The sequence below is a fragment of the Anguilla anguilla genome, chromosome 16 (assembly GCF_013347855.1).
Source record: "Anguilla anguilla isolate fAngAng1 chromosome 16, fAngAng1.pri, whole genome shotgun sequence".
NCBI classification, from domain to species: domain Eukaryota; kingdom Metazoa; phylum Chordata; class Actinopteri; order Anguilliformes; family Anguillidae; genus Anguilla; species Anguilla anguilla.
Window position 1 is genome coordinate 3,305,120 of NC_049216.1, and position 16,826 is coordinate 3,321,945.

Sequence of the window (16,826 nt, forward strand, 5' to 3'; positions counted from 1 at the left end):
ACCTCATCACTTATCATATATTTAATTTAATTCACTATTACTATTTACTAATTTACATTACATTACATTACAGGCATTTAGCTGACGCTCTTATCCAGAGCGACGTACAACAAGTGCATTAGTTGAAGGTGCAGAGGTGCAAAAGAAACACACTAGAGTGAAGTAAAGATCGTAGTGCCAGAAGTGACCACATAGATCAGGACTCCAACCCTGTAGAGTAACCTGTTCAGCAAACAAACAACAATCCTGCCAAGTACAAACTAGCACTAAAATCACATTTGCCTAATCAGAATCAGACAAAAACAATCCTGCCAAATAAAAACTAACGTGATCGTATTAGCCTAACTAGGTACAGTGAGCTAAACTATAGGCTAGGGAGGGGTGGGGAGAGGTGCAGCCTGAAGAGATGAGTCTTTAGTCTGTGTTTGAAGGTAGTCAGATTCTCTGCTGTTCTGACCGCCACGGGGAGGTCATTCCACCAGCGAGGGGCCAGGACAGACAGCAGACGGGAGCGGGAAGTACAGACATGAAGAGGGGGAGGTGCCAAGCGTCCAGAGGTGGCAGAACGGAGAGGTCTGGCTGGTGTGTAGGGTCTGATGATCCTCTGGATGTATCCTGGTGCTGACCCCTTAGCTGCCTGGTATGCAAGCACCAAGGTCTTAAATTTGATGCGAGCAATAACAGGCAGCCAGTGGAGGTCAGTGAGCAGGGGGGTGACGTGGGAATGTCTGGGGAGGTTGTGGACCAGACGCGCTGCAGCATTCTGGATGAGCTGCAGGGGTCTGATGGTGGATGCTGGCAGACCAGCCAGCAGCGAGTTGCAGTAGTCCAGACGGGACAGGACCATTGCTTGAACCAGGAGCTGGGTTGCGTAGGTGGTGAGGAAGGGGCGGATTCACCAGGGTTATTCGTTTTATGGTCTGTGGTTAATCTGGTTGTGTCAACATGGGTTTGTTGGTGCAATCAGGGATGTGCCAATAGAAACATTCGGCACTGTGTTAGTTTGGTGTTGAATAATGCGTTTGCAGTTAAACCAACCCATACCCGGTTTTAACTCATGCTATTTTGGCATTATAACTGTGCCACACATGTGAATCCATACACACATAACACAGATACAAGAAATATTTTGTTTATTTCAGTTGAACTATTTTAAAGGAAAGCTGTATTCAGTTATGCAGTCCAATGCCAGCTATTTAGGCCGTGGAGTTAATTGTGTAAGCTACTTGAATGAGGTAGGAGGGAGACCGGCTTTACACCCCTCAGATAGTGTTTACAATGAGCCCAGAACGCACTGGAAACTTGCTTTTAATCATGTGTTTGGCTGGGCTAGGTCAATGATTGAGTGGACCTATGGAATGTTGAAAATGCATTTTAGAATTTTGGATGGATTGGGTGGTACATTACTGTACAGCCCTCAGAAAGTCAGTGCACCATGGATGTGACATAGACCCTCACAGAGGACACATTACAGGACTTTCATATGGAGTGAAGCAGAGTCGCATGTGACAATCACTACAGATATTACAGTGCACAGAGTGTATGAGAGAGCAGGGACTGGTTGCCTGTGGAGCCGTTTCACTAGTGAGTGTACATACATTTGTTTCATACCACTATTTAAAATAAACAAAAAAATTATTTACTTCAACTAAGTGTCATTCATTTCACACATGCACTTGATAAGATGAATGAACACTTAGTTGAAGTAAATAATTTTTTTGTTTATTTTAAATAGTGGTATGAAACAAAAATTGACAGCAAAGAAACAAAAAAGCTCTAGTAAATCCAGACAAAATGCTTAATTCCTGTCCTCTGGTGCACAAGCGCGATGCCTGCCTAGCTGAAACCGTAGCGGAAGCAGCAGGATGGAGAGGCCGACTGGAGGCCGTCTCCCCTGCTCCTGGCCAGTCTGGGAATATTCTCCCTGCGGGACTGTTCTTGGGAGCAGAACCATTTATTATACCTCTTAGCACTGGCATATGAACAGAAAATACACTGTTATTTGTTTAAATATTAACAAAATAATGAATCTAAACTATTCAGTTTAATCTTCATTGGTTTGTAGAGGTCCTCATAATGATTGTAATTGTTCATAAGGTTGAGCAGAGAAAATTCTCCCCTTAGAATAACCAGCACGGCGATGTAAGAAATAGGGTTTATTTCTGCAGAAAGAGTCCGGAACCTACACACAGCAACATGGATAAGCCTGAACTGGAGAAAGCAGGGGCATTCCCTGCTTTCATAAACAAAAAGTGTTTTAACAATAACATACATAATTCTACATCTGATTGGCACAGACAACAAGATGATAAGTCCAGTCCCTGCTTTCATAAGCAAAAAGTGTTTTAACAATAACATACACAATTCTGATTGGTACATGGTTAATACATATGCATATTGTATTAATAAGATTTAACAAAGTAGATGTTTGGCTGTGTCTAGTCATATAGCATGAATACTGAATAAGCACACAGTGACCTCTTAGTCTTCAGTGTTACATAAACAAGCTTTATATCAGATATAGTAGTTTGGTCTTTATCGATCGGTTGCTTTCAGAGTCCTGGGCAGCATGGTGTCATAGCTGGTTCCTCCATGGCAGGATGGCAGGGGGAGGATAAGTAGTAAAGCCAAGCTCTCCAGAGCTTACATAAGAGACAGAGTTAAAGAAAACCAGACACACACACAGACACACACACACACACACGTGCATGCAATATTTTTAACTTCTTCTTGTCCTTGGGAGGTTCAGTGCCTGGAGACAGAGGGGGCCTGCTGCAAGGCCTAGGAATTTAGTGTTGTACAGACTTCTAGTTATGCTAGAGAAAACTCTCCTCCCTTCAGTAGAGATGATCACAACACGCTTGCTCTTCAGCCATGGTGACATTAGCATTTGGCTATGTTTCCTAAAGGGAAATACATGGGGTGATCTGATTGGCAATAGTGAAACCAAACCCACCCACACCAAGTCATTTTATTCTTATTGAACCTCTTTTATAACTGTGCCGCAGTTGCACTAGTGCCTGGAGTTAAGAAATGACTGAAATACCCAAATTCACCAGCGCCTTTCATTGCTGCTAGTGTTTGACAGTTGTGCCTTGACTGAGAAAATAGGGCCCAATTAAACATCTAATTTAATAACACAGGCTCAACTACATGAAAAAAAACAATATTAGACAGTCCTGGAAAGGAAGTAAAAGATAATCATGAAAGAAATGAATGAAAGGCAAAACCAAAACACAGCTTGTCTCTCCCACATTAAAACTGATCAAAGCCAAAGACGCACAACTGAGAAGAAAGACAAAGCTGAGACAAGAACAAAGGCTCATGTCTGCTTAACAAGCCAGCACTTCATAGCCTGTATTCAATCAACATTTGTCCTTAACTTGGACTTGGACTAGTAAATGCACTTCACACCTTTTCTTCACAAATTCAGTTTTGTGAATTAGTTCTAGTTATTGCTGTAACTGCCAAATTGAAAAAAACATTCCTTGCTTTTAATTGTAAGTTTTAATTATAAGAACAAATGTTGTTTGAATCCCTGCCATGTGTTTGAAAGAGGGGGGTTCCCCTTCTCTTCCTGGTCTATGCATAATTAATTACTGATTAGAAGAGAACAAAGGAGAGACTTATCTATACCCCTTTTTATATTTTACTTTTAAGCCACTTGATAGGATAACACTTCTTTTCAATGTCATGATTAAAATGATGTTAAGTTTGGTTTGAGAGGGATACGTTTGGTTATGAATGAAATGTTTGTGTTACTAAGTTGGGAGACTAGGGCAGGCAGTAAATGTACCATCTTTAAAGTCCAGTAGTATTACCCTGGTCTCTCCTTTATTCTCTTATAGGCTGACCCAGAATCTCTAGCACAGTGCCTGTAGATAGAGTGAAAATAGAAAGGTAGAGGTAGAATTGTAGGATATAATGGGTGTCAGAGTGAGATCTTCTCAGGGAACTGTTACAGTGACCTCTGCCCCCAGTGTCTGTTCTTGGGTTAATTATGTGGCTTGTCTCAGGCTAAAGCCTGACCTGTACAGGGATTCTGAAGTCTCCTAGAGCCCAGAACAGCCTGTATGGTGTCTCCTTGGGCAGCACCATCAAATGTATCACAATCTCAACAAAATAAACTCAAAGGTATCATTAACAGGAGTTCCCACATACCTTTGGAATACCTTGTTTCTCTACCTGGTCATATGTAACACCAGAAGAACGGACACACAGCTGGTTATATGTGAACAGATCACTTCCTTGTCTTTCTGCTTCTAAAGTTAATCTACTATTAACTGTATTTTAGCTTGCAATGCTGTGGGTAGTTTGTCACAGAAAACCAAAACTAAAGAAACAAACAAACTGTCCTCTTTGGAAGATGTGCTTTATCATTTGCATCTTTCTTTTTGGTGGTAGCTATGCCAAGCATTCAACAGCTTTGCAAGTTAACTCACTGTCCACTTTGAAAGATGGCAGCTGGGATGGGATGGGAGGGTTAAGCCCAGAGAAGAGATCACAGAAAAGGTAGATGGGCTCTTTGCCCCAATTCAGAGAACTTACAAAATAAGAAAAGGGGCCACTTGCGTCAGAATTACATCTGTAGAACTGTCAGAGTTCAGTCCAGCAGGATGTGTAATTCTCAGGTCCAAAGTGCTGCAGCTGGAGAGAATAGCACAGACATCTTCCTCAGAGCATCATCAACCTTAAAATCCTCAATTTCACTATTCATTCCTGAACACTTCACATCATTTACCCTATGTTTTATGTATACCTAATATAATGATACTATAATATATTTACTCTTCTTTGCAGACTGAACAGCGGTGACCTCACAGAGAAGTCCTGTGATATTGTGGCCTCAGCTCTCCAGTCATTAAACTCACCCCTGAGAGATCTGGACCTCAGCTACAATAACCTGGGAGATTCAGGAGTGGAGCTGCTCTGTGCTGGACTGATGAGTCCAAACTGTAAACTACAGAGACTGGGGTGAGTAGTGTTGCATACTGTGTGACTTTAAATAAGTAGAATTTGTGATGATGTGTGTAAGAGTGTGAATTTTATCACCTGGTGGAAAACAACCTCACTAATTTTCAGAACCTGTAACCTGAATGTTCACGTGTGAATACGAGTTAGCATAAGCACATTAACAGGGGTGTGCTCATATGAAATGATGGGCGGAAAGATTTTGTACCCTGGAGAGACTATCTACTGCTGCCAGGCGTTCGTTCAAGTGTTCTGTGACATCAAGACCTTCAATCATAGGAATCCAGGAATCTAAAAATAACAACTAATTAAGGCTTACCCCATCTGGGTGAAGAGGCTAATCTAAATCTAAATGTCCCAGGGCATGACCTCTGTATTATTTTATTGAATAACATTCAGATCCATCTGGGCAGTGACTCTAACAGCGATCCCAGAGTAGCTGCACATCCTGCTAGTGAAACTAACAATATGCCCAGTCAGTAACCCAGTTAGGGTGTTACCTCAAAACTTTAAGTTACTGTCGTAACCCCAGTTCTCTGAAACACAGAGTGAAGAGATCCACCTATAGGGAATGACAACCAGTCATGACTTGTGTAGAAGCATCCAATTGCTCCAAGTCTGACTCTGACAAACAGTAGCGTGTCCAATGCTAAAGGAGGCTACCGCCCTCCTGGAAGAACACATAGGACCCTGCAGTGTTACTACTTCTCAGTGAACGTATTCACTTCACATGAGTGGCAGGCAGGGCAGTCTTGATGGATCTCTTCACCAGGGTTACGACCAGGGGTTAAATTGGGGTGGACGCGGGTGGACGCGGGTGGACGGTGTCCACCCACCTTTGGTAAATAAATAAATAATTTTGACTGGCAATTTTACAAATAACTATGACAATCCAGTCCATTTCTCGTAGGCTGCAGTCCATGTGTTCCCTCTAGCCAGTTGCTCGCTCAACCAATCAAATATCCGAAGAAAAAAACTCAGGAGGAACAGTCGTTTATATAGACAGGCACAGAAAGAAAAATATCGTCGATTGTCTTGATTGTTTGGAAGCGGGCGCGGAAGGTAATTTCATTAACATGTAATTTCTATGTAAAATCTATGCAACATTTTAAAGAGAGATGAATAAACAGCCCCCACGAACGCTGGCTATTACTAATGGCAACTTTGATTGCTTAAGCAAAATCAGCAGGTTGCTGGTCAGCAGATAAGCTAGGACTGAATATTTCCCACATAGCCTACATAACGTTTTAATCAGCGGCGACTTGTGAGCTGAAAATCAGTGGGGCACAAAACGTTCCTTTAAACTAATCATTGGTCTCAACCTGTTTTCATTAGTAATTTTCATTTATAATCAAGCGTGCCAACGATCGGATTAATCAAATGGCAAGTAGCCTAACATACAGCGTCTTCATACAGTGTTAGTTTTAGGGATTAAATCATAAATTCAGTTTATCTGTTAAAAATCCGTTTTAATCACCACGAAGTCTACACTTAACAAACAAGATACACCAGTCTGTTATCTACCATGTTAGTTTTCAGGATAACCCAGCAAAAATAAAACCTGCACTTCAATTTTGTTTACAATCTACGCATTGCAGATATTTGCCATGAATACGAGTGCGGAGAAAGAAGTGTATGTATCCGCAAACAATGTTGATTAAAAATGTGCACAATTTCGTCCTGCAAATGAAAATAAATGTAGGCTATAGCAGTGGCGGTTCTTTAAATTGTTTACTCGTACAATGCGCCTGGTAATCTGTCAGCGCCTGTCAGCATTCATTAATAATTGGTTCCAAAATCAAATTGTATTTGGTTAATTTATGTGTGAATACATACACTTCCTGGGTGAAGGGCACCAGCCAAATGAGTGTGTATGTAAGTCTTTCAACTTTTGGCAAGCAGATGACCTGAGGCTGTTCTCTAAATGGTTGCTTCAGATTTTCCATGGGGCGTTGCTCTCTGCGCCCCAGAAACACCTACTTTTATTGGCAGCGAATTGGTATTGTTTTTATGTTTTTTGATCTAATGTGATTGGACAATTCTCAAATCTTTCATGTTCACCCCCGCCATTAATATAACTACGGATGCGCGACTGTCACTCCTGCTCCTTAGCTAGCTGACCGGTACTTTCAGGAGATGGCAACTTCAAGTTGTACTGCGGAAATCAAAGAAAATTTGGTTATTTCCTTACAAAAATGATCTTTCACAAGGCGTTCATTGGAAGAAAAAAAGAGGATAAAGGAGCTTGGATCGGACCGACCCGATTTACAAATTCAGCAGCAGGCAAGTGATCAAGGACGAGCCTACACCCGGGGCTTCTCCTGCTCTTGTCATGTCAAACGGAGTTGGCTAGCTGGATGTGGTGTATGAGTGGTATGAGGCTAAATTTTTTTGGCAGGTTTAGCATTGCTGAACAGCTAGATGAAGGCTACAGGATTGGCATTAGAAGGCACAACGAATAGGTGACAAAATCAACACATCCTGTCCAGAATAATAGACTGTGTTAAATTTTGGGGAGCCTTTCAGATGGCTTTGCGTGGCCACGATGAGAGTGAGAGCTCCGATAATCCTGGGATATTCCTTGGGTTGGTGAATTTTGTTGCCTCCTTTAAACTTCAGCATTCACAGATTCACATTTTGTCCAGCAGGTGGCAGCAGAAGGCTCTATAAATGACATTGGAGTTAGCTAATATTTTCCTACTCTTTTTATGACTTCACAGTAATGTAACAGTGGCAGTAAAAATTGCCTTAGTAGTTCCATATTTAGAAATTGAGCTGTTGTCTGTTGGTAACTTTAGGTGATGTAGGAGAAATGGGCATTTTGTCATCTCTACATATTATTTTATATTATTAAGGAGGGCAAAATATGTTCAAGTAGTGCTCCTGGCCTGTGTTTAGGCAACATTAGCGTGTTGTGTTGTTTTTAGATTTATTTATTTATTATTATTATTATTATTATTTATTTATTTATTTTTTTGCTGTGCTAAGAAGTGCTGCTTTAGTTTGTTTGTCTCGCCCACAACTGCGCCTTGCCAAAAAATTTATCACCAGCCGCCACTGGCTATAAGGCCTAGGCTACTCGCTAAAACTGCCTATTTGGGGATAGCTGGCTATACATTATAGTATTGAGTAGCCTATTTTGTGGATTAAATGTATTGATGCTCAGTGAAAATCGGCGGAAGATTTCGCCACTGCTTAGTGATTAAAATGGATTTTTCTAAATTGCATTTATCATTTAATCTCCCTAACACAATGCGAAGAAGCTGTGTCCCTTTCCAATTGATTAGTCAGATGTTTGCATGCTTGTTAATCACTGAAAATGAATGAAAACAGTTTGAGATCTGTCACGATGTGTAATGCTGGACCCAAACACAGGACTTGAACACAGAGGCTTAGGAGAAAAGCAACCGGTTTATCTAGAGGTAACCAAACTGAGCAGGGCAATTCAAAACCGGAACTGGACTGGGAAAGCCTGGAACCGGACTGGACAAGACTGGAGCCAGAGCAGGACTGAGCAGGGCTGGAGCTGGAGCAGGACTGAGCAACAACAGGGGCAGGGCCGAGCAGGCCTGGGGCTCGAACAGGACTGAACAAAAACAGGAGCAGGGCCGAGCAGGTTTGCGGCTGGAGCAGGTCTGAGCAGGCACAGGAGCAGGGCCGAGCAGGCACCAGAGGAGATCAAGACTGGACAGGGCTGGACTGCGAGGCCGGGCAAGGGCAGGCTGGACACGGCTGACAGGGAACGGGAAACGCAGACAAGACGGGGATGAACAAAAACGAGACCAGACAAACACGACAACAGGAAAGACGGACTAGGGAACCCAAACGCAAAGTGGTGAGTAAAAGTGGATAAGAACTAGGAAAAAACCGGGGAACAAGACTAAAGAGACTAAAGAGACTTCTACATCTTTTACGCAAGTCGATGAGAAGTTGCAAGAAACAGAGGCAACGATCTGGCAGGGAATGTTAGGCGAGCCGAGAATAAATACTGGTGAGCTTGACGGGAAAGCGTGCAGAATTCAGGGGAAACAGGTGGGTAAAATTAGGTATTCAGGGATCGCTGAAACCGAGACCCGCCTCCGCTGTGGAGGCGAGCAAAGATGGTGAAAAAAGAGACAAGATACACAAGGCAAAACAGAAAACATGAGAAACGGCAGGGACGTGACAAGATCAATGATTAGTTTAAAAGAAAGTTTTGCACCTCACCAGTTTAAGAAAGATGGATAAAGGAGGAAGAAAGTGAGGACAAGAGGAGGATGACCGAATATTTTTGTGGGTAAAAAAAATTCTCAGCATTAATGACACTCAATAAACTTGAAATATATTATGTAAAAGCTTGAATCGATAGTATACACTCTTTTCAAAACATTGATGCATGATAAAATGCACAAATATGCGCACAATACATTAAAGATACAACTGTTTTGAGCTGAGACATTCATTGTACCTTTCTTCACCCACCTCCCACCGGATCTCAGAGTCCACCCACCTCCCAAATCCCAATTGCACCCCTGGTTACTTTTATCATGTTGTGTTTGAGATCCACCAATGGGAAGATATGGACAACTCCCAGATTGCCCTATGCTCACAGCTGTGGCTCGATTGCTTGAGCCTGACATGCACTTCCTGTTTGTGGTAGAGAGAGAGAGGAAGAAGTCTTGTGGAGTTTGGAAAAGTTAGTTACAGGATTGTATTGTGCTTTGAAATGTGTATTTGTTATTCATTTTAGTTTTTAAAACCCATAGTAAAAGTAAAGTAAGATGGTTTTCTCCTAAGGTGAAAATCTTTGTTGGCGTCAGGGGACAGGGAGGTAATTTTCCACTTTTTTCCTCACGAGCCGGTTAGCTAATTCGGCCACCTTCTTGCCGACAGGAAGTTTTTGGTTGTTCGCTTTCCCAGGAGCAAGATATAACTGTTGTTATATAGTTTGCCTTTATTGTTATGTGCTAATGTTAGCAGTAGTATAATATAATCTGGTTCTGGATGAATTTTGGTTTTATTTTGTCCTTTTTATTTATTTATTTTTTATTTCACCTTTATTTCACCAGGCAAGTCATTAAGAACAAATTCTTATTTACAATGGCGGCCTGGCGGCATCCTGAGATATATGAATAAAATATTACCTAGTACATGGGTTCCTTCAATTATTGCTATTTAGTAATTGCTATTTTGTAAATAGGTAAGTTAGTTCATTTAACCCAATTAAGTCTGCACCTGGTCATTCTTATTTAAACACTTAATATTAGTTAGTTTAAAGTGCCTTATTTTTCTAGTTTAAAGTGCCTCCCCAGTTTCTGCTGCTAGTTGTCCGGAGCCACTTAATGCGTTTTTAAGTTGCGGTCTTGGTGTCTTCTCCTCAGCAGGTAGGAGATCTCCTGCAGCATGCGGACAAACTCCTTGAGTTCTGTATGTAGAATGAGGGGCCATAAATAGAAATTAGCTAAATATCAGTCACTGTGTGGAATGGCCTGCCAGGTCATGTAGTAGGGGCAGAAACTCCAGGGACTTTCAAGACTAGGCTTGATACAGTGTTAGATGCTGTCTAGTCTGTAGGTAATCAGAGCACTAGGTACAATTTAGTTTGAAAATTGAATGGCCTGTTCTCAGCATATGTTATTGTGGCAAACACGCCTGCCACAGGCCACCGAAGTGGCTTTCTTTGGGGCCCTCCAGCACAGAGACACAGGGAGATGATGTTAAAACAGTTCACATTTATTCACAAGGGTTTGGCAAGATGGTAACGCCAAATGAGCAGATGTAAAAACCCTGTCATGACAGAGAAGGCTCCTGATGTGGGTGGGGATGGCAGATTTAACCTGTGCGCAGTGATTACCTCACTACGCACAGGTGCAGCCACTCCTGTTCCTGGGTCCAATTAGCCTGGCCAATTATCTAATTCTTAACCAATTATCCAATTGGCCAGGTCTAATTAGCTTGACCCAGGGCAGGTGTGGCTGCTTAAATCAGCCATCCCCACACCACAGTTATGTTATGTTATGTTATGTTGTTATATTATGCTTTGTTAGTTGAGACGCTGTTGGAAGTGAAGTCTGTTGGGAATCTTCTCCTTTTGTGGAACCATGTTGGGACCAGTGAAGTAACACACTGATGACCACTTTCCAGTTGAAAAGGTTTTATTACGATGCACAAAGGGAGACTCGCCACGGTGCCTCAACAAGCACTCCGTCTGAATCTCAACAAGACAGCCACAAGTGAGGGTCTAACTATTCTGGTCAGTGATTATTGCCAAATGAGAACATTCCCAGGAAGGAATAAACATTGCACCAGGCTCCCCAGGGGCCACCCAATCAATCTGCAGGTGTTGTATTGCCTTACAATAATTGAACTCTATTCAATTACATCTTGTGTAGGGCAGTACTAAAGACATTCCACTGCCCAAGGCTATAGCCAGGATACAGGATCAATGTGAAGTACTGCAAACCATAGCAGATGAGGGGAGATGTGTTCACCTCACACAGAGCTCACCCCCAGAATCGAGTGGGCTACTGGCCTCCTGGTGACGTTCAGGCGGTAGAACCTAGCTAAAGTATCTGGAGAAACCCAGCCTACTGTTGAATAAATTTCCTGTGAGGAGACCCCATGGAATAGGGCCCAGAGGTGCAGCCATGCCCCTTGTACAATGAGCGTGTGGAGAACACACACAGGACACAGCATATGCAGCCCATGCTGCTCTTCAGAGGAGAAAGGTGGCGGGTGAAAAGCGGCAAGCTCTAACACCTCACATGTGAAAGCTGGGAAGCTTGAGGTATAAAGCCTGGATTGGGCTTAGGAAAAACCGTATCCATCTTAGGGGAGAATATTGTGCACAAGAGTTGCACTGAGAGCGCATGGAGGTCACTGACTCACTTATCTGAGGCTAGTGCAAGCATCAACACTGTCTGGAGAGACAACAATTTTAATCTAATTTATAAGCTCAAACGGCCTTACAGACCGAGCCTTCAGCAACTGTGATAAATCTCAAGCTTTTTAGCAACAGGCAGAGAACAGTGAGCCCCCTTCATGAACCTGTGAATGAGGGGTTGCTGCCCCACTGCATAGTCTCTGAAACCAAGATGACAAGCAGTGATAGCTGCCAGGTAGACCCTAATGGTAGGAAAGGATTTCTCTTTATTCATAAGGTTCTGTGAAAAGCACAGCACGTCAGAAACAGAGCTCTGGTAAGGCACTGACTGACGAGAGGCACACCATCTTTAAAACACCTGACACTTATTGTCATAAAGTGACCTGGTAGAGGGCACTCTCGTGCTCTAGATGGTTGCAGTCATGTGAGGGGAAGCCCTAATGCGTTGAGGTTATGCCTCTCACGGGCTAAGCCCATAGAGCTACTCGCTCGGGGCAGGGGTGGTGTATTTCCCCGTTCACCTGAGACAGGAGGTCCGTGCGTAGCGGGAGCGTGCATGGCTGTACATAAAGGAGAGGGATAATCACTGCAGTAACATTTCCACAATCTGGGGATAGAGACACCATTCTCCGTACAGTAGGTTTCCCCTTGACAGCAGATCAGCGCTCATGTTCAGAATTCCTGGAACATCAATCAATCAGTCAAATTTTATTTATATAGCGTATTTCACAGCAATTTTCACGATAAGCTTCACAGACAACCCTGGCCTAGACCCCCACAGGAGCAAGCCTAAAGCAACATGGGCCACGCGTAACCACATGAAGTGACAGCTGCTCCAGACCAACAGTCTGTGGGCTAGACCATGGAGCTGGAGGGAGCGCATGCCACCTTGGTGATTTACACATGCTGCTTTAGTCATTATTGCAGCGTACGAGCACATGATGTCCCCTTAGACAGGGAAGAAAATATCTGAGAGCTGTCCATATAGTTAATAGTTAAAAGAAAATTGATTCACCATGTAACCCTCCTGAGACCCCCCACCCCAGAGAGGGATGTGTCTGTCCTTTTCTTCCGTATGAAAACGATCCTGAGCAGGGATCCCTGAGTGTAAAAGTCTGTGTTTTCCCAGTGACGCAGAGTTACTGAGTGCTTGTGTGTCACTGTGAGACTGCGATGAAGATCACACATGGGGCTGAGGTAGAGAGATGAAATCCACCTCATAGAGCCCCTCATTCTTAACAGCCCCAGTGGCAAAACTTGAGAGGCTGGCACCATCAGTGAGTGTCGTGCACAACTCTGGGTTTTGAATTGGCAATAATCAGCTAATCGTCTGTATAGGGCAGTATTCTGAGCTTCATTTGTCTCGATGGAGCCAGACCCGCCTCTACACAAATACAGAGAGACATACTCAGAGAGATAAAATGCAGTCCGCTGATAGGCAAGCTCACATGGATACAGAGTATAAATCCACTCCCAAGAAGGTTACGCTCCAGGATGGGGAGAGATTGCACTGAAACCAAGAGACATCAGATGTGTCAGAACTCGCTGAGTGTCCTGCACAACTCTGGGTTTTGAATTGGCAATAATCAGCTAAGTCAGTATTTTGAGCCTCATTAGTCTCAATGGAGCCAGACCCACCTCTACACAAATACAGAACACCCGTGGACTCAGGGAAAGGCCGAAGGGTGGAACTGTGTATTTGTAGCAAACACCATGATGGGCAAAGCGGAGGAATTTTGTGTGAGGGGGATACATGCTTACGTGGGAGAAGGCATCTTTCAGATTTACTGATGTGAAATAGTGATTTTAAGTTAATTAACTGTTAATTCTTAATATGAATGTTGATTGATGAATTTCTATAGATTAAACAGTTAAATTTCAATAAACCATTTCAATGAATAACCTAATGTTGGTGATTAGATTTCAAATTAAAGAGACGCTTCTTAGTGTTAAATTAGAGAGTCACGGTTCCCTTGACTGGCAGCATTAGTGAAACGTTATTGGTCCATTCCTGGAACATCAGTGCCATCTGAGCACGTCTTCTCAGCTGCTGGTCTCACCTTCAGCAGACTGCACACCAGACTGACCCCAAAGCACATAGACATATTCCTTAACAAAAATGCTTAAGTATTAAGTTAAGTCATTCTTTTTATAGGCCATGGAGTAGATTTTAATCTAATCAGTTAATCATTATTAATCAATTATTGGGTGCCGACGATTGATTAAAAGAATTGCACAAATTTTCCTATCTTTCTGACATATTGAACGTGAAAGAGTGCTGTATGTTAACATTTTGAAATTATATCGCCTCAAATGTTTATTTAACACAGAACCAAAATAGGAAGTTGAGAACCGTCCTTCTTTGGGTGCTGGAAATAATGAAAATAAAAATTATGTTGGGTTTGATCTCTGGGAACCACACGTATTTATAACCACTTTTTGTAAGAAGGAAGGAATTTATCCCTCTTAAACATGGAAGCGCTCTCTTGTGTTTGAGAGTAAATGACTGTTGAAATGGGGGGTTTCGCTCTGAACTGCAGTCTGTAGCCCTTGGCTATATTCGCGCTGCAGTGTTCTATGTGCTCTTCCAGGAGGGCAGTAGCCTCCTTTAGCATTGGACGCGCTACTGTCTGTCAGAGCCACACTGCAATTGGATGCTTCTATGGAGGTCTGGACCGGATGTCATTCCCTAGAGTTGGCTTTCAAACATAAGATGATGAAAGAGGAGTTTATTTATGGCACCAATGCAGTGTTTTGTCCTAGCAGACTTGCACACTTCAGTCAGTGTATAAGTAAGCCACATACTTTAGATGCGCTGTAGGAGAAAGAGTACTTTATCATATGACTAAATATGAGAGTTGCCAATAACCATGAATAGAAAGCTTTAACAGTGTTAAGAGGCAATCATTTTATTTACAAGGCATGGCAAGATGGACTGGAAATTGCATGCACCTGAAGAGATTGTAAGATAAAGAAAAGGAACACAAAGAAATTGTGATGCATACCAAAAATGCTTTTTTTGAAAGGACTTTGGATAATGAAGTTGTGATTTTCCACCCACTTACAGATACCTTCAATCCCATATTGTTCATATCCTTTAATAAACTTTTATCACATCCATACTGTATGCTACGGGAACGAGGCACAGATGAGGCAGACAGTGCTGGCAATATACCTGTGGAGGGCTTTTATTGTGACAGCGGTATCACAATGAATGAAGACATTGGAAAAGTGAAACACAAGTTGAGATCAAGCTACTCAAATGTTGGGGGAAGCAAAAGTGCTAGGGAAGTGCAGGTGGATCCAAAATTCAGGCCACGAGGAGGGGCACGTTCGAGTCTGCCACAAAAAAAAAAAAAAAACGAGAATCAGAGACTCTGTTAGTCACTCAGTGAGGGGAAAGCCAGCACACCCCTGGAGTGAGACCATGAGGCCTATATAGGGCCAGCAGCTACTCAGGCAAAGGGGAAAGTGGTGTGGAAAGAGCACTGGTATGTTGCCGGTGGCCTGACTGTATCTCAGGTCCAGGTCTGAGTGTAGAGTGGAGGCGGTGAGACTCAGCCCTGTCCCTCCGGCGCTGTCCAGGTCTGAGTGTGGAGTGGAGGTGCTGAAACTCAGCCCTGTCCCTCTAGCGCTGTCCATGGTGCTGCAGGCTGGCCAGTGAGACACAGGTGAAGTGGAGCAGAGTGGTGGTTGTAGGCAGGGAGGTGCGGGGCTCCAGAGGGCCTCACCACAATACATATATATGAGCATGTGCATTACTTCCTGTTACAGTGAATCTGCCGTTAGCTGTGTGTTAGCTTGCAGTGATGGGAAGTTTGTCACAGAAAACCAAAAGGAAATAATCAAAGTCACTGTCCACTTTGAAAAATGTGTGTTGCCTTTTACATCTTTACGTTTGGTGGTGGCCAAACATCCTACGGCATTGAAAACTAACTCACTGTCCACTCTGAAAAATGGCAGCTGCACGTCTAGTATGGGATAGGAGGGTTAACCCCAGAGAAAAGATAATAGAAAAGGTAGATGAGCCCTTTGCCCTAATTCAGAGAACTTACAGTATAAGAAAAGGGGACATTTGGGTCAGAATTGCATCTGCAGAACTGTTAGGTTTCAGTCCAGCAGGATGTTTAATTTTCAGGTGCAAAATACTGCAGTTGGAGAGTGTAGCACAGACATCTTCCTCAGAGCATCATCAACCTTAAAATACTCAGTTTCACTCTTCATCGCTGAACACTGTCATTGGCACATTTCCCATATTAGATACATGCTTCATGTCTTTCCCAATAAACTTGATCCTCCTCATTTAAGTCGAATCTGAAAGCTGCAGTGCATGTATTTGCTTTATTATTGTGTCCTTATTGGTGAAGTTACGGTACATTATCTCAGCTGAGGTCAAAAAGCATTGTTTAACTGTTTCAGTGTCCGTGAAAGCCTTTTTATGCCTAGCTAAAATCCATGCGATCTCGTAAGTGGCCTCGGTCGATTTCTCGGCAATTGAGACTGATCTCGCCATCATTTTTTGCTGCTCAGTCAGAGTCTGTGTCAACTGTTTAATTTTATTAGTCCTCAGGTTGCTACCTGGCGAGTACAACATGTTGCCTCTCTGAGGTTGTACTTGTGGCAAGGATACACAATTATTTTTGCCAAACCACTGATCTAAGGAAAATTCACCTTATGTAGCTTCCATCATGCGAGGGGATCGCTCTCGCCATCTGCCAGTGGACAAAGCAAATAGCTGTTTAATTCAGCCTCAATTTTCTCTGTGTCAGAAAGGCTGATCAGCTCAGCAGCTGGCTTCTTGAAATAGCTTCCAATACTCTTCCTCTGCCTCTTAGATGCACTTTGGGCTTGTCCTGTAGATTCAGGTGATTTTTCAGGGCAGCAGTGTCACTTGGCATGACAGAAAGGGATTCCACCTCTCTAACTACTCTGGCTTTGATGACCAGGATCTCTTCTTGACTCATGTGCTGAGTGCGGAAGCGTGGATCAAGCA

At 42.9% G+C, this 16,826-nt stretch overlaps 1 protein-coding gene across 1 annotated transcript in view; it reads left to right on the plus strand.

Moving 5' to 3' along the window:
• Positions 1-16,826, plus strand: part of LOC118215094 (NACHT, LRR and PYD domains-containing protein 3-like) — a gene marked incomplete at its 3' end in the record, with an annotated part of 75,499 nt that overhangs the window by 13,593 nt on the left and 45,080 nt on the right. Inside the window, exon 4 of the mRNA XM_035395530.1 lies at positions 4,801-4,974. Coding sequence (XP_035251421.1) covers positions 4,801-4,974 — 174 coding nt within the window. The remainder of the gene's footprint in view (positions 1-4,800; positions 4,975-16,826) is intronic.